At 39.1% G+C, this 19,107-nt stretch overlaps 2 protein-coding genes across 3 annotated transcripts in view; both read left to right on the top strand.

The window, feature by feature from the left end:
* LOC5577573 overlaps positions 1–19,107 on the top strand; it is a 1,170,395-nt gene that overhangs the window by 1,034,544 nt on the left and 116,744 nt on the right. The gene's annotated exons all lie outside the window — the stretch shown is intronic.
* Positions 9,500–11,150, top strand: LOC110675785. The gene is made up of 4 exons (XM_021841562.1): positions 9,500–9,767; positions 9,832–10,507; positions 10,561–10,762; positions 10,822–11,150. Exons 1-4 carry the CDS (start codon positions 9,632–9,634, stop codon positions 11,050–11,052), a joined length of 1,245 nt encoding a protein of 414 aa, XP_021697254.1. The 5' UTR covers positions 9,500–9,631; the 3' UTR covers positions 11,053–11,150.

Genomic DNA, 19,107 nt, shown 5'->3' on the forward strand with positions numbered 1-19,107 from the left:
CCATTGAGGTATTAAACAGGTATTGAGGTCTGCTGGAGGTATTGAACTACAATTGAAAAATTTAATTTTTATATGAAAATCCATCAAGTATTATTGAGGTATTACAATACCTGATCTAGTTATCAGTTTGGTGTTCGTAGAATATGCTTGAGATATTATTTGAGGTATTTTACCTCTTATGCAGGGCTAATTCATACCTCATTCAGGTATGTAGTATTGGAAATTATCTGGTATGGAATACCTCAATTTGGTATTCAGTAGTTATTTTCTTCTGCTCGGGAATTGATTCGCTTATTTTTTCACAGAATTCAAACTTCATGTGTTCATACTACTTTCGATGCTCAAAAAATATTTTTTGATGGTTTCGAAAAGCATTGTATTTAACCATATAAGAAAAACGAAGAATTTCGTATGGAGACTGCAAACATGCTGGGAAATTGATTTTATCTGAATTAAATCGTGCAATTTCAACCAAATTTTGTCTGAAATGAAAGTTAAAATCATATATTGCATGCTTGGTTGACACATAATTTGCTCTTTGAGACACGCAAAAATGTCATTTTTGTTACGCTGTGTCATTTTACGATAATATCGACAAGAATGTTTGCTTTCAACTCGTCAATTGTCCGAAAATTGCTGGCATACACTTTGCTTCTGAAAAAGCTCCAAAAAATTAAGTTAAAGGGAGTCAAATCAGGATCCCCAAATTCGATCAAATGTCCCTTCTTTTTGATTCAGACACCTAGTGGATTTTCTTTGCAAAAACTGAACTGTTTGATTTGTACTGACTGATACACGGAGCACCGTCTTATTGAAACCAGTAACCGACAAGACCATTGTCAAAAATCACAGACATAATGAGTCAACATCCAAAGATATTGATTTGCATAGACTATTCCGTACTGTTTGTAAAAGTATGGCCCGATGAACGTTTTGGTGTGAACTCCGGTCCAAACATACATTGATTGGTCTTTTTTTTTTTTTGTTTAAGGGCCAGTCTTTTGCTCCATAGATTCCTTCATAGATTTATACAGAAATTCCTCCAGTTATTCTTTGTTATTTTGAAAGTTTTTATCAGGAATTCTTCCAGAAATGTTTCCAGGGAAATGCAAAGGATCCTGAAAAATAAATCCGTTAGGTAAATCAAAAGAAAAATCATAGAATGACTTTTGATAAAACTTGGGTATGTTTTAAAGTCATCTTCAATGAACAAGGATCTCTAAAATAACTCTTGGGCTCCTGAGAAAGTTTTAAAAGATTTCTTAGATAATTTGCTAATCAAAAAAAATCAATTGAATCTCAGGATAGAATTTCGTTTTCTAAAGAAATTTCTTTAAAAACATTGGAAAGAATCTCTGTAGAAACTTATGGAATTATTGGAAAAATTGCTGTAGTATAAACTGTTGCGAAAAGTAAAAAAAAACTTTTGAAGATTGCATTAGATGTTTTGAGAAACTTGTTAGCAATGTTTGGCAAAGGATGAAATGCTGAAAACATAGATTTGTTTGACGAACCTGGAATTTTGAATTTCTGGGAAAACGTGTATAAATTCTTGAAGTAATCCAAATGAATAGACAGAGGAATTCTCGCAGGGATTCTTAAGCCGTTTGGCATAATGGCCGTTTGGCATAATGGCCGTTTGGCATAATGGTCATTTGGCATAATGGCCGTTTGGCATAATGATTGACTTTAAATAAATATCGGCATTTTTCGAGGCTTCTACCGAGATCAACACCACGGAGCCCATAGCAAAACATTTTGGTAGGTTCTAAACAGTGGTAGGTCATTTGGCATAATGGTCATTTGGCATAAAGTCGTTTGGCATAATGGTCATTTGGCATAATGTTCGATTGACATAATAGTCGTTTGGCATAATGGGTCTGAAAGCAAGCATTTCTTAAGATGACATTCGTTTTTTCGTTTCTATTGAATCTTTCTGATGACATCAGAAACATCATGTTTTGAAGTCAATTGACACTTTATTCAACAATCATATGCTCTTGAATAAACTAAAGCATATTAAGAAAGTAATTGTCAATAGTATTTTGTAGTAGAAACTACCCTTCTTTCAAATATTAATTCTTCTTTTGAGTTTCGCTATTGGAAAAAAAATTGCACTGGAGATTTTGATATATTTAGCACAAATTTACCCTTCTTTCAAACGTTCTATGGTTTTTTTCTTCTGCACCATAATGTAACCATAATTATAGGTATAAAAACTGTTGAATTAAAATTTCAATAAATTTCACCTTCCTTCATACATAGACTGTTCTTTGGAGCTATATTTTTAAATATTTTATTGTTTCCATTTGACAAATGGGCGATAACATTGATCTGCTCAAATTTTTAGCACTCATAATTGTCGTAACTTTATACATTTCTGGGTGGTTAACGAACTGGCCATCCAATATGCATCCTTCTTTATTTAGTTGGCGGTTCTTTCGAGTCCTCATCATTTTTTCCAACTTGTGTATAGCCGAGAATGGCAGAATACCTCCTTCTTTTGATTGCTTATTGTTCTTTCTCGTAGCACCTATTTAAATTATTTGGGGAAACCGGTCGAATAGAATCAGTCACGAGTTGACGAATTGGCATGTATCAGATGAGGAATCATTATCTGATCATCGCTACATCTTCTTTGAACATTCAAATGTAACTGCGCAGACTTTGCGTTTTAGGAATCCCCGATCAACAAACTGGGAACTCTATATTGAATTGGTTGCGACCAAATTTCATGGATATTCTCCGTCCATTGAAAATCCGAGTGATCTGGATGATGCCGTTGATACTACAACATCCTACATTATGGAAGCTTTTGAAGAAGCATGTCCTCTGCGGTCTGTAAAGACTACAAGAGGGACCCCATGGTGGAATTCCGATCTGACTAGACTCAGGAAACAATGTAGAAGGAGTTGGAACAGACGCCGTTCAGCTGGATCAGAGTCGTTCAAGTCGGCTCGCAAGGCTTACAAGAAGGCTCTTCGTTCTGCTGAACGATCCGGCTGGAAAAACCTTTGTACAAATGTTTCCAGTTTGAGTGAAGTCAGTCGGCTGAACAAAATCCTTGCAAAATCTAAGGATTTCCAAGTGAACGAAATTCGCTTACCTAATGGTGACTTTACTTCTTCCGATGAAGAAGTTTTAGAATGTTTATTCAATACACACTTCCCCGGATGTGTGGACATAGCATCTACGGATGAACCAAATGTCTTTTCATGTAGTTACGAGTCTCTGGCCTCGGCTCGCAGTATCGTAACTACTGAATCGATTCAATGGGCACTTAATAGTTTTGCTCCTTTCAAATCTCCAGGAGCGGATGGGATTTATCCTGTTCTGCTCCAAAAGGGATTTGAGTCTATCAAACATGTTTTGAAAAAGCTACTTGTAAGCAGTTTTGCTACCGGGTACATTCCCAAATCCTGGCGTGATATTACTGTAAAGTTTATCCCAAAAGGAGGACGTGCGTCGTATGAGGAAGCGAAGAGTTTTAGACCAATCAGTCTGACCTCTTTTCTTCTGAAATGTCTGGAACGCATTATCGATCATCACATCCGTGATGTTTATTTGGCAAACATGCCTCTTCATGTGAATCAACATGCTTACCAATCTGGAAAGTCCACTGTGACTCTTTTACACAAAGTTGTATACGATATCGAGAAAGCATTCGCTCAGAAGCAATCGTGCTTGGGTGTTTTCTTGGATATTGAGGGTGCCTTTGATAACGTGTCTTTCGATGCCATATTGGAAGCCGCACGAAACCATGGGCTACCTACAATGATTACCAATTGGATTCATCAAATGCTCAAAAACCGACATCTCTTCTCGACATTGCGTCAAGCAGCGATTCGAAAATTGAGTGTTTGCGGATGCCCTCAAGGGGGAGTCTTGTCACCACTTTTGTGGAATCTCGTAGCAGATACGCTATTGAGGCAACTCAATAATTGCGGTTTTCCAACTTATGGATTTGCCGACGACTATCTAGCTCTGATAGTTGGTATGTGCATAAGCACCCTATTCGACCTGATGCAAAGTGCTCTTCAGGTAGTCGAGAGTTGGTGTCGCCAATATGGCCTTTCGGTTAACCCGAATAAAACATCTATTGTTCTTTTTACGGAAAGACGAAACCGCGATGGAATTCGACCTTTACGTCTTTTTGGCACTGAGATTAATGTGACTGATCAAGTAAAGTATGTCGGAGTCATTCTAGATTCCAAACTTTTATGGACAGCTCACATTGATTTCAGAGTCAAAAAAGCTTGTATGGCCTTCGGTCAATGCCGGCGAACCTTTGGTAAAACTTGGGGCCTCAAACCCAAATATATCAAATGGATTTACACAACAGTTGTTCGACCAATATTGGCATATGGATGTCTTGTGTGGTGGCAAAAGGGCGAAGTGAGAACAATCCAATCAAAATTGGGCCATCTCCAAAGGATGTGCTTGATGGCGATGTCTGGTGCGTTCTCTACAACTCCCACAGCAGCGCTCGAGGCCCTTTTCGACGTTGCGCCACTACACATATATCTTAAACAAGAAGCACTTTCTTGCTCTTACCGTTTATGGGTACTGGATCTACTGGAGAAAAATCCAGTGAATCGTAGATCTACACACACTTCGTTGTTTCCACTTTTGGTGAATTGAGACAAAATTGTCCTTGCTCCAAGTGATCTCACAATTGCTTGTAACTTTCCTTACAGGACATTTATCACACAATTCCCTTCACGGGAAGAGTGGACGTCTGGCTATTTGGAAAGAAGTATATCAAACAATATAGTATGTTACACTGATGGCTCCCTTCTTGAAGGTAGAGCTGGTGCAGGAGTATATTCTCGTGAGCTAAGGCTGAATCAGTTTTACTCACTTGGTAGAAACTGCACCGTTTTTCAGGCGGAAATATTTGCTCTTATGTGTGGAGTGCAATCAGCACTTCAACAGCGCGTAATGGGTAAAGTCATATACTTCTGTTCAGATAGTCAAGCTGCTACAAAAGCTCTCGCTTCGGCCAACTCAAGGTCGAAGCTTGTTATCGCATGTCGAACTCAAATTGAGGAACTGAATTCAGTCAACTCTGTAAACTTTGTATGGGTACCTGGCCATTCTTCTATCTTCCATGGAAATGAATTGGCTGATGAGCTAGCTCGCGATGGAGCATCGCATGACTTCATTGGCCCTGAGCCGGCTATTCCAATTTCGAAGTGCTGGGTGAAGCTTCAGATAAACTCTTGGGCGGCAACTCAGCACAAGCAATATTGGAATAGTTTGGAGTCGTGTCGTCAAACAAAATTGTATATTACTGAGCCATCTCCAAAGGTGGCGAAGTATTTAACAAATCTGTCAAAGCAGAATTGCAGTCTCTTGGTCAGAGCGTTGACAGGCCACTGCCGACTCAACTATCACATGGCAAATATTCAGCGTGCTGACTCATTTGTGTGTGATAGTTGTGACTCCGATTATGGAACTTCGTATCACCTGATATGTAACTGTCCAGTTTTTGCGCAAATGCGATTCCAATTACTTGGTAAACACTTATTAAGTGAAACTGAATACAGAAGCCTGAATCTTCAGGACATCCTGTTATTCTTAACCCGCTGTGGTAATGAGCTATAGGCTCTCTTTACGCTCATGCGTTTTGCAGTGCCCTTTTTAGGGCGCTGTTCGAACCCATTGTGGTATGGAGCTACATGCTCTCATTTCGCTTATGCGATCTTCCCTCTTCAAGGGACCCCACTCCTATTTCCTCCCATCTTTCCCTTCCCTTTCCTCTCCCATCGGGTAGATGATGAAATAGGCTCAAATATGGCGATGGCACAAATCTCCCAACTGGTGGGGAACGTGCCTTTGGAGCCGGCCTTCTGATACCTGATACCTGATACCTATTTAAATTATTTGGGGAAACCGGTCATTTGGGGAAAGGGTATTCGAGGAAAAGGGTCATTCGAGGAACTGGCATTCGGGGAACCGACACTCGGAGAACGACATTCGGGGAAAAGTAGCACAATCACTTCGATAATTCTGAACGCGTTGATGTCTTTTCGATTTATGATGCCGCAATAATTTTAGGCGCCAATCTTCTATTGGTTTGATCATAAATTTTGCCTTCTTCTAAAATAGACTGTTCTTTATATTTAAACTGTTTTAAATTTTATTATTAAGTGAGGCTAAATGTTAACCATTTTTCTATTTTGCTGTTTTATCAATTCTTGCAAGACGTGCTGTTATAATGACAATTACTTTATAACCTGTCTATATTCATCACATTCATTTTTGCAGACACAGGCCTTTCGAGATATGCTGGAAAAAATATTGTCTCAATCGCAAATTGTCGCTTCTTTCGATAATAGACGGTATTTTTGATGTACAATTCCAAAATTAAAATTTTTATTGAATCGTTGAAATATTTGCTACAAATATTTTCTTTTAAAAATGTGTTGTTCATTTGAGTTATGCTGTGAGAAGATTTTTTTTGCGTTAGAGCCTTAAACATTTTAAACGAAAAATAATCTGCTCTCGTATAAAGGCTATTTTTGCATTATGCTGCTGTAATAGATCTTTGGATATGAGCTTTTAATATTTTGCAAATAAATTTTCCCTTCTTTTATCAAGTAATTTTCATCAAGTGTTACGTTCGAACTGGGACAGAGCTTGATCTACAGCGAAATATTCTATGAGCGTTCCCTTTATTAATAACTGCGATTTATCTTTGTCAATTTACTATTTTCAAATATTTATATCTCAACAAGCTCAAAGATACTCTATGTTCTGGAATGTAGAGAAAATTATTATTCAGAAAAGATCTTCCACCAGACCCATGCTTTATTTAGTGATGCTCTCTAATGTCACAAAAATTTTGAAAAATTTCTGAGCGAACACCACGCTTGTTGAGAACCTACTATTTTTTTGCTATGGGCTCGTGGTGTTGATCTCGGTAAAAGCTTCAAAATGCCGATATTAATTCTAAGTCAACCATTATGCCAAACGGCCATTATGCCAAACGACCATTATGACAAACGGCTTTATGCCAAACGGCCTTATGCCAAACGACTTTATGCCAAACGGGGTACAATCGTTCTAAACAAGCGTGGTGTTCGGTCAGAGATTTTCCAAGCTAAAAACAAGGGAACGCTCATAGAATATTTCGCTGCAGATATCAAGAACAGCCTATTTCTAAAAGAAGGCAATATTTATAATTAAACCAATAGAAGAATGAACGCCAAAAATTATTGCAGCATAATAAAACGACAAAACATAAAAAAGTGCGTTCAGAATCATCGAAATGATTGTGCTACTTTTCCTCGAATGCCATTTCCCCGAAAAGTTGTGACGAGAACGAACGATAAACAGTCAAACGTATTCTGTCATTCTCGGCTATACACATGTTGGCAAAAATGCTGAGGACGGTAAAACTCGACAGAACGACCATATAAATAAAGAAGGGTGCATATTAGATGGTCAGTTCATTCCCCACCCTGAAATGTATAAAGTTACGACAATTATGAGTGCTAAAAACTTTTCGAAGAAGTGGGCTAGTCGGGGAAACGGGATATTCGGGAAACCGACATTCGGGGAAAAGTAGCACAACCCAACGAAGTAACTGCAGTAATCGATTTCTCTTTTCGCTGATAATTTGAGCAGATCAATGTTATTGATTGCCGCCCTTTTGCCAGTCCAAAAAACAGCCTATGCATAAACGAAGGAGAAATTTATTGAAATTTTAAATCAACAGTTTTCATACCTATAATTATGGTTACATCATATTCAGAAAAAAAATAGAACAATTAAAAGAAGGGTTAATTTGTGCTAAATATATAAAAATCTTCAGTGCAAAAATTTGTTCCAATAGTGAAACTCAAAAGAAGAATTAATATTTGAATGAAGAGTAATTTCTGGATAAATAATAAAATACTACCGAAAAGCTAAACTTTACATATAATTTGCAATTGGATTAGATGGACAAATTGATGTGAAGATTTGCGAAAAAGTTACACGTCTTCTCAGTGAGAATCGAACTCACGACTCCCCGATCTCTAGTTGGGGCGCGTTAACCACTACGCCATGAGAGGACTCATGAAGGCAGAAGTTAACCTGAATTCGATTTCAGCTCAATAATCACGTGGTCCTTTTTCGCAAAGTGCACCTCTTTCGGAAGAATTAGATGCCCATCCAAACACAACGCTTTCTATATTTATCCAATGCCTAGTCCGAGAGCGCATTGTTTTTAGGTATAGGAATAGCACACTACTCTAGCCAGCAACTGCGCTGGCTGAGGTTTCTATTGTGTGGGCTTCCAATGGGTCGCGACGTTCTCAAACGACCGGTTACGGAACATGAGTACAAGTCTGCGTTCATGAGTCATCTCATGGCGTAGTGTTTAACGCGCCCCAACTAGAGATCGGGGAGTCGTGAGTTCGATTCTCACTGAGAAGACGTGTAACTTTTTCGCAAATCTTCACATCAATTTGTCCATCTAATCCAATTGCAAATTATATGTAATGTTTAGCTTTTCGGTAGTTGTTAAACTTCCACTCGGCTGGTTAGCCGTAAACCACGATTCATAATTCAAAACAAGTTATAAAATACTATTGGCAATACCTTTCCTAATATGCTGAAATTTATTCAAGAGCGAATGATTGTTGAATAAAGTGTCATTTTGTATCAATTGTCATCAGAAATATTCAATAGAAAAGTAGAAATGAACATTTTTGAAATTCTTGGTTTCAGACTCATTATGCCAAACGACTATTATGCCAAACGACCATTATGCCAAACGACTTTATGCCAAATGACCATTATGCCAAACGGCTCTATGCCGAACGACTTTATGCCAAACGACCTACCACCAAATTTTGCATACCTAGGAGAAGGCACAATCACGGTCGATACCTTCTCCTATGTAATAAGAGCTGCTTTCCATGTATGTGTGTCAGATTCGATATACCAAGCGAGATTAAACCATTGTTGTTGTTTATGATCGGACATATCTGAGATCTAGGCAAAATTGATGATTTATGAAAATGTCATCGTGTCAGGCGATATTGATTCCACAGATTTTGTGTTTCTCGATATTAATTTCACCGCTCGTGGTGACTGTAGCGCATGAGTGAGTAAAAATCAATTGACTACTGAGGGATCGTCTACTAATAACGTAAGGGGGGAGTTTATCTGAGGTTTCTTACACGCCATACAATTTATTTTTATTTTCATACAAAAAATCTTACTATTTGAAAACTTGCCTTACAATGTCGAATGGTTTCTGCACGGGTCCTGATAATCCAGAAGTAGAAAGAAAATCTTGTTGGTCCACGATAAACTTAGTTATTTTTATTTCTAGAAACATTGCTAAAAAAATTCTTCCCATTGTCTTTGCTACAACAGATGTCTTCATTCTCATACCCCTGAACATTTAATCAGTGCGGTGAAGCAAATCGTGGCAATTAATTCAAAACTTTTGCCAATCATCTCCACCCACCGAAGCTCGATGGATTAATTAAACTGCATTTCCCAAGTTTATTTTCTCCCACGTGTCAGACCAAAGAATAAATTCTTCTTATAATAACTGATAAACGCTGTTGGTTGACACCCTGTGGTGGGCCATATTCTAACCAGTTAGTTAGTTCCCAGCTTAATAGGCGAAATGTTTGCTGAAATGTGGTACGCTAGATGTTACGCTTGGTTGAAGACCAGGATCAACCAGGTCCATTACTTTCATTACGATGAGGGGCCTTCTGGTGATTGCTTTTGGTGGTTGGATGTGTTGTTTCTCCTCGGAGGTACCAGATTCGAACAATTTTCATTGATTGATTTCGCAAATGTTTTTGTTTTCGTTTGAAACAGGAGTACGAAGCGCCTTGACTTCGAACTGGGTGCACGAACGAAAAATTCGTATCGTTTCCCAGAGTTTGTTCCTTTTCAGCATAATTGTGTTTCATCTTCAGTTGTTTGAAGCCTGGAAAGAAAAGAAGGATGTGTCTCTTATCATCATGGAGTTCACTAAGGTCACAGGCATCACAATTTCGTTCTTGAGAATGGTGGCAGCAGCAATGCTCATCAAACCAATCACAACTTTGAGACGGTTTGTATCGAGTCATACTTTCAACTCCGGCGATGCGAAGTACGATGAATGCGAGCAGAACAAATTCAACAGATTTTCTAGAAAAGCAATTCAAACTATGTTCGTATGGATAACAGTGGATACAATTCTGTTATTTATGCCAAGCTCAATCAAAGACGAGCTGTTCCAGTATCCCCTTCCAGTCTGGATCGGAAAGAAGGCCTCAAGGATACTGAATAGATTTCTTGTTAGTTTCATACCTGCGACCATCTTTCCCAAAACTATAAGTTGCACCGCCTACATTGGAGTTATATTGATCGGGATGCGAACCAAACTCCGGCTGTTGGCTCATCGCTTCGAAATGATTGCCCAAAAGCTTGCAGTGAACGAAGATCAGGACTACGAAGGCATACGCCGTGAACTTCGCCAAGTCCTGATCCAACATCAGAAATATTTGAGGTTTGGCTAGAATTGTTACCTTGATAAGATTTCTAACTCATGGATATTTTCAGCTATTTGAATGTTACGAAACATTTGGTGGGAAAAGTCTTTCTGCTTGTGCACTACTTTTCGATATTTGCCCTTGGAGCATTGATCTACGCCTGTCATGAAATGGAAAAGAGTCTTATGACTGTAGTATTTGGAGCCGCTGTTTCGTTCTTTCTATTGGAGTACTATTTGTTGTGCTATCTGATTGATTCCTTGCAAGATGAGGTGATCTTATATTGGATTGAAATAATAATTTATTGAATGATTCTCATTGTGATTCACAGGCGGATTCTATTGAACAATACATTTTCGAGCTTTGCGCTCAAATACCTTTCAGACCGGAACGTCGCTCCGAGTACGTCCAATTACGAACTACTCTAATGGTCATCTGGATAAATACACGTAATAGGATAACGATGGATTGCATGGGCATATTCGACATCAACACACCCAAATTTGTCGCTCTGATTAACGTTGCTTATTCGGTTTTAACTTTTCTAATCGAAATGGAATGATGTATTCGTAATATATTTTAAGGTATTTGTTCGTGCTTTGTTCGATGGAAATCGTTGAAGTTGTATAGTATTAATATTTGATAAAAATTAATAAATATGAGCCCATATGTCCTGTTGGAGATTCAGTTGTCACAAAGTTGCTTATCCAGCGTAGCGTTTTTGCTGTGAAGCAAGAAATTTTAAGCTACATTAGCAAACTCGTCCTTTTCCTTCTACTCTACAACACATAGTACATTTTTATCCCACGTATTTTTAATCTCAATATACATTTCGTACAGCCTAAGATTAATCGTTAGAGGTAGACAAAGACTCGCAAACTGTTTCCTTTGCGGTCCATCTTTCAATCATAGTACGCCTGATACATTGGCAACCCGCCAAGCTACGCAATCCTATGACATAAAGCACCAACTTCTAATGCCTTTGTGTTTTGTGTACCCTTTTATTGCTTGTTGCAATTTTGGAGTTAAAATTTGTTGTTGGGTTGGAAATGGTGTGGTCCCAGTTTAGATTTTTATTTTCAGATCAAGTCGGTTAAACCGATTGTTCCTCTGTGTGTTCCCCGGTAAGACATTCTACTTTGACAAAAAATAACGAGAACATCTACTACAGTAAACTAGGATAGATGTTTCGTTGCCCTAAATCAAACACAAAATCTTTCTGATGAATATAAGTGAGAATCATAATTAGAATTTTAATACAATAATAAAAATCCTCATTCAATAGTGTCCGCCTGTCTCATCCTAGCCGCTACGTCCATTATTAAAACCAAACGGCAAGCAAACAATATAATTTCCCATGTAATTTCTAACTCCCTTCCATCCCATGTCTGACTTTTTGTTGTGACAAATGGCAACCTCTATCTCTCTCTCTCGGGCACCATGCTGGGTCCTGGAAGGCAGGTCAATCTAACTCGAAATGGACCACCCGCGCACAATCGTTGGATCCTATCTGTGCGTTTCGATTTCCAATGTTGCATAGAGATGTTACCCAGGAGATAAAAAGGTCCAGCTGGACGGTAACAAATGGGATGGCAAGAATCAAATTGTTACTTGTCGTCCTGGCCGTGATTATCGACCTCGAGGCGGTCTCTTTTGTGGCCTCTCAGCATTAACTACTAGGAATTGATCCGGCAGGTTCCGTGAATTCCTTCACACACGCCGACGACGTTCCGAAGATGGACGGGTTTCTTTATGAGCTTAGATACCGGCACCAGTGTAGATTTATGCTATATAATAAAGATTTTTCTTTCCTGCTAAATGCATTTTATTCTGTGAATGTCCTTTGTGGGTTGTTGCCACCCAGAGATGAACCACAGCCAAATTGTTTCCTCGTCCTGCTGTACTTAGAAGGATCTGCGCGAGACACTAGACTAGAGTGCAGCATTCATGAGTTTTACGAAAGTTTTTTGCGAAATGAACGGAAATCAAAATTTTCAATCCAAAACTGCAATTAAATCTTCAATCTAATTTTCCAACTCAACTCTTTCATCCAAAGCTCCAAAACAAATCTTCAACACAAATCTCCAATCTAAATCCAAATCTGAATCCATGATGAAACCCCTGAATAATCCAAATCTCTAATCCACATCTCCAATCAAAATTTTCGTTAAAAATCTCCAATACACATCGCCATTCGAAATGTTCATCTTAATTTCCACTCTCAAATTCGAATTTCCAATCTAAATCTTTAATCCAAATCTCCAGTCTTTATTCTTCTTCTTTCTGGAGTTACGTCCCAACTGGGACAGAGCCTGCTTCTCAGCTCAGTGTTCTTATGACCACTTCCACAGTTATTAACTGAGAGCTTTCTTTGCCAATTGATCAATTTTCCATTTGTATATCGTGTGGCAGGTACGATGATGCCCTGGGAGTCGAGAAAATTTCCAACCCGAAAAGATTCTTGACCGGTGGGATTCGAACCCACGACCCTCAGCTTGGTTCTGCTGAATAGTTGCGCGTTTACCACTACGCCTATCTGCCCCCCCTCCAGTCTTTATCTCCAATTCATATCTTCATTCAAATTCTTCAATACAAACCTCCAATACAAATCTCTGATCCAAATTCTGCAATCCATGTCTCATCCAAAAATCTGAGGAAAACGTTGTAAAAACTGTTTTATTATTTGATATTTCAAAGAGTTTATAAACCAAAAAAAACTGATCATCATCAAGATTAAGATGAATCCCAGCTTTAACTTTGGCAGATCTCTTGAATTGAAACTTTTGATGCATGCTCAAATGACACATGTCAAAATTATCAAAACTCAATAATCAATCAACACCGAATTATTACAATCGACATGGCATTAAATCGATCAGAGCCTTCGAAGAAGCCGCCCATCATCATTTAAATTACTACAGTTTTGCCTACGCGCAGTCCGCCGAGTCAATCGCGCAATAACCGTTTGCAAATCGTCCGCAAATTGTCGTCATTCCGCGACGTTCAAATAAACATGACGCCATCTTATACTGCCACCTCCTCTGTATTAGGGTGAGGCTTGATTTTCGAAAGTACTGTAAACCAAAAATTGTTGTGCAATTCTGAGCTCAAATCACATGATAAGAGAACCCTCAATGCTAGAGCTTTAAATATAAAGACTAAGAGGTGGCGCAAACAATTTTAAGGTGAACTTTCAGGTGAAATTTGCAGCACCGTTCTATTCTGAATTTATGAAAAGTTTTGTAGAAGAATATATTTTTTGAGTCTATAACTAGTCTAGTACTAGTAATAAAGTAGTTTTAACGAAGTAATTTTTCAACTGTTATTAACCATAAACTTATAAATACTCAACCAGGCAGTGCGCTTTGGAAGCCCAAGCATGCGATTCCTTTGTTTTCACCGCCGTAGTGTGTTGATAAAATTGAAAGTGATGGGCAACTGACCTATCAACGATGGATTATTAATTGGTGAGCTCGTTTCTTGCTTCTATTTCAAATGAGTTATATATGTGAACACAGATCTTTTTGTGACGACGGTTTTAATGTAATGGTTTTGTATTTAATAAGAAAAAAGGTTGATTCGTTCACGACTACAAGCGTCGACATATTCTTAAGGTGATTATATAACGAAGCCAGACCTCAAATTTCAAGAGCACAAGACTTGAGAATCAAACAGCTCTCCGCGTTAAAAATCTATCCGGTTGGTCACCACCAGCAAGCAAGCAATTTGATTAGTTTTCAACGCGAACTGTTGCCAGATTCTCTCGTCTTGTGCACTTGAAAATTCAAAGTTTGGCTTCGTTTTATAATCACCTTAATCGACGAACAAGATTTGTACCAGTTTTGACAACATAACATCATCATTAATACTATTGTTATGGTTGTATATTAACATTAGGTCATTCCACGGTTTACAATATTTTAAAAGAAGGTTATATATTCCGCAAACTGACAGCTACTTGATGACGTCATTCCTATCTACCTCGAACAAATTTGTGAAAAAAATGATCTAGTGGTCCGGATGGTACATAGCACGATAGGAAAGACGACACATGTTTTCATTCAAATTTGATGTTTACACTAGTAAAGAGCCTGCCTTATTAACGTTTATGCACTATTATTATTATCATTAGCTTTATTAGGTAGATTTTAAGCCCGAGCCTGGTTCATCTCCAAAATGCCGAAGGTCATTCATATCTATGGTTGATTCAACTTTTGTGATTTTTGTGTAGTTGTACAAATCATACCAAATAGTTAAACCAACTGTTCGGATCGAAAACAAATCATAATACACACGATTTTGTAAATCAACCTTTTTTACAGGTAGATCAAAAAAATTAGTTTGCCTGCGTCACTTTACACTCCCTTTTTCTTCCAAACGATTATAAACTCCTTTGCACTGATTCAGTTCTTCCACTGGTTAGGGTTCATTCAAATATTACGTAACGCGAAATTTGCCAATTTTAGACCCCCTACCTCCCCCACGTAACAGCTTTTGTATGGAAAATTTTAAATGTTTGTATGGACCGTAACATAATTTTAGACTCCCTCCCTCCCCCTGTTACGTTACGTAATATTTGAACGATCCCTAAACCAAACTGCGCAAAGCAATTCTGGTTCTGAATCGTCGTGCGTCCGTTGTGTGTCACTGTTCGTTCCATGGTATGTAGGTTGTCTCGTGTCGTTCTGTTTTTCTAACGTCCGAAACACTTACTCTTAAATACGACGTCTTAAGGTGGGCTTGAATCCAGGGACGAAAATACTCAATCTACCCTCGCCTACATTGATACTTGCTGGGAAGAATCTTCGTTGATTTTTTTTTATCCTCACCTGGACAACAAAACAAAGATTGGCTAAGCGCTTACGCAAGATTGTCAGTTTCCTTTTAACCTGCTGCTACTCAACCGCTTTTTGATACCGTTTTGTCTCAAATTCCGAACAGACTCATATTCCGAACACTCGGTTTTTGTATGGCGGTTTGGTTGAAATGTTTCGCTGAAATATGTCACCACATTAGAAGGAAATTGCAGTCATTTGCAATTCAATTTAAACGTCTTCCAATCTATTTTATATCTCGGAGGTAGTGTTGATTCTCTAGTTCGAGATCAGTAGAACTAGCTCAGATAAATTTATTTGCAAAATTATTCCTTTGAATACAATTTATTCATGCTGTTCGGAATTTGAGTGAAGGTGTTGGGAATATGATACAGAATGAACACCGTGTTTGACTTTTGAATCAAAATGTGGTTTTAAACTTTTACGTAAAAACAATACTAAACAGGTTTAAATAAACATTTTTAACGGCACACCCAACAGCTAACAGTTAGACTTTGCGAAGAAATTAAAATTTACACAAATATCAGCCAATTTATGTCTTTCAGATGCATTTGAAGTCACTGTTGACCTTAAGTGTTCGGAATATGAGTCAAAACGGTATTTGCGAAATTATTCATTTGAATACGAATTATTCGTACTTTTCGGAATTTGAATCAAGGTGTTCGGAATATGAGACAGAATGAACACAGTGTTCGGCATTTGAATCAAAATGTTGTTCCACACTTTTACGTAAAACAATACTAAATCTAAATAAATCAACATTATTATCGATACACCCAATATCTAACAGTTTGCGAAGAAATAAAAATTTTCTCAAATATCAGCTAATTTATGCCAATCAGATGCATTTGAAATCACTGTTGGCATTAAGTGTTCGGAATATGAGTCAAAACGGTAATCGGAAACAAAAAATGATATTCATTCTATCCAGCTTGACTTTTTTACATTCCACTTCGGGAAGTTGTAATTTTTGCACGAGGCACACTAAAGACGCATCAATATAATCCATTCCGTGCATCGGATCCGTCATTACTCGTATAGCAGCATATGTTTTAATTAATTTGAACCTCATTGATAATCAGTTTTCTAAAACTGACACTCTTCTGCATCTGATATTCAAAAACACCAACGACATACGGGAATCGTTGTTTGTTTTGCCCATTTACCGTTTTGTCTCAAATTCCGAACAGACTCATATTCCGAACACTCGGTTTTTGTATGGCAATTTGGTTGAAATGTTTCGTTAAAATATGTCACCAAATATCAAGAAAATGGCAGTCAATTGCAATTCAATTTTAACGTCTCCAATTTAATTTATATCGCGGGAGTAGTGATGATTCTCTAGCTTGAGACCAGTAGAATAAGCTCAGATCATAATAAATCTTCGAGCTGTTTAGTAGAATACCTATAAGTAGATGAAAAAACCGAATTTAGTACTATACCATTTAATTCCACTAGAGTTAACTCTAGTGGAATTAAATGGTATAGTACTAAATTCGGTTTTTTCATCTACTTAAGCTCAGATCAGTTTATATGCGCAATAATTCATTTGAATATGATTTATTGATGCTGTTCGGAATTTGAATCAAGGTGTTCGAAATATGAGACAGAATAAACACAGTGTTCGGTATTTGAATCAAAATGTTGTTCCATACTTTTACGTTAAAACAATACTAAAACTAATTAAATCAACATTATTATTGGTACACCCAAAATCTAACAGTTAGACTTTGCGAAGAAATTGAAATATACACAAATATCAGCCAATTTATGCCAATCAGATGCATTTGAAGTCACTGCTGGCCTTAAGTGTTCGGAATATGAGTCAAAACGGTACTTTTGTGCCATCTTCATTGGTACAATCATATTGGTGGTGGTGCGGTTACTTTGATGGTGGCATAAATTCAATGATAGGCATGATTTTTTTCGTCCCTGACTTGAATCTTTCTGATGAAATAATTGCAGGAATCCAAGAAAAAAACTATTTATCCACTCTTTCTGTTCAAATAGTCTTTCTGATAAGAATGTCACACAAATTTCAATCCTTCCACTCAAAGCTTTTCTCACCTTTTTTGCTGTCACTGCTTCTCACTCTTTTTATGTTTTGCCAATTGGTACCTCGCGTACCTGAAGGAATAAAATAGACCCCTCTGTGCGGTTCTTAGCCTCTTGCCCAGCAACTCCTATCCCTACCTCCTCGCGGTACTGGCCGGGGTACGAGTAACCTTAGGGAAGATCGGGTAACCAACCCCCGGTGGGAACTTTGGTCGTATGCTGACAGGGAAGGGGGGGTTTGCTTTTGCTTTTGCTTCTGCAAACCTCGAGCGTCTGTACTCCATGTTAGGAGCGGCTCACAACAGCGTCTGTTCCCCATGTCAGGGGCGGCTGGTCATCGTCCGAGTGCCAGAGAAGGACTCTAAGCTAAACTGCGCACTATGGCCCTCCGAACATTTAGGGGGAATGGTCCTCCGGAAATCTAGGGGGTTGGTGTCAGGCCCTGCAAGCCAACCGTAAAAACACATCAGCACAGGAACGTCAACGAGAGAATACGGACCGGAACAACGGAAATGGACTAGCGATTGGAAACTCGGTGCGTGGAACTGCAAATCTCTCAACTTCATCGGAAGCACACGCATACTCTCCGATGTACTGAAGACCCGCGGTTTAGACATCGTAGCGCTGCAGGAGGTGTGCTGGACAGGTTCGATGGTGCGAACGTTCAGAGGTAATCATACCTTCTACCAGAGCTGCGGCAACACACGTGAGCTGGGAACAGCTTTTATAGTGATGGGTGATATGCAAAGGCGTGTGATCGGGTGGTGGCCGATCAACGAAAGAATGTGCAAGTTGAGGCTCAAAGGCCGGTTCTTCAACTTCAGCATCATAAACGTGCATAGCCCTCACTCCGGAAGCACTGATGATGACAAGGACGCATTTTACGCGCAGCTCGAACGCGAGTACGACCGCAGCCCAAGCCACGACGTCAAGATCATCATAGGAGATTTGAACGCTCAGGTTGGCCAGGAGGAGGAGTTCAGACCGACGATTGGAAGGTTCAGCGCCCACCGGCTGACGAACGAGAACGGCCTACGACTGATAGATTTTGCCGCCTCCAAGAACATGGCCATTCGCAGCACCTACTTCCAGCACAGCCTCCCGTATCGATACACCTGGAGATCACCACTGCAGACGGAATCACAAATCGACCACGTTTTGATCGATGGACGGCACTTCTCCGACATAACCGACGTCAAAACCTATCGTGGCGCTAACATCGACTCTGATCACTTTCTAGTGATGGTGAAACTGCGCCAAAAACTATCCGTCATCAACAATGTACGGTATCGACGCCCGCCTCGGTATAACCTAGCGCGACTGGCCCAACCGAACGTCGCTGCCGCATACGCGCAGCATCTCGAGGTAGCGTTGCCGGAAGAGGGCGAGCTCGACGAAGCCCCTCTTGAGGACTGCTGGAGCAACATAAAAGCAGCCATCAACAACGCAGCCGAGAGCATCGTCGGGTACGTGGAAAGGAGGACATGTAACGATTGATTCGGCGAAGAATGCAGGCAGGTTTTGGAGGAGAAGGATGCAGCGCGGGCTGCAATGCTGCAGCAAGGAACGCGACAAAACGTGGAGCGATATAAAAGAAAACGGAAGCAGCAAACCCGCCTATTCCGGGACAAAAAGCGCCGCCTGGAAGAAGCGGAATGTGAAGAAATGGAACAGCTGCATCGTTCACAAGAAACGCGAAAGTTCTACGAGAAGCTCAACGCATCCCG

The sequence above is a fragment of the Aedes aegypti genome, chromosome 2 (assembly GCF_002204515.2).
Source record: "Aedes aegypti strain LVP_AGWG chromosome 2, AaegL5.0 Primary Assembly, whole genome shotgun sequence".
NCBI classification, from domain to species: Eukaryota; Metazoa; Arthropoda; class Insecta; order Diptera; family Culicidae; genus Aedes; species Aedes aegypti.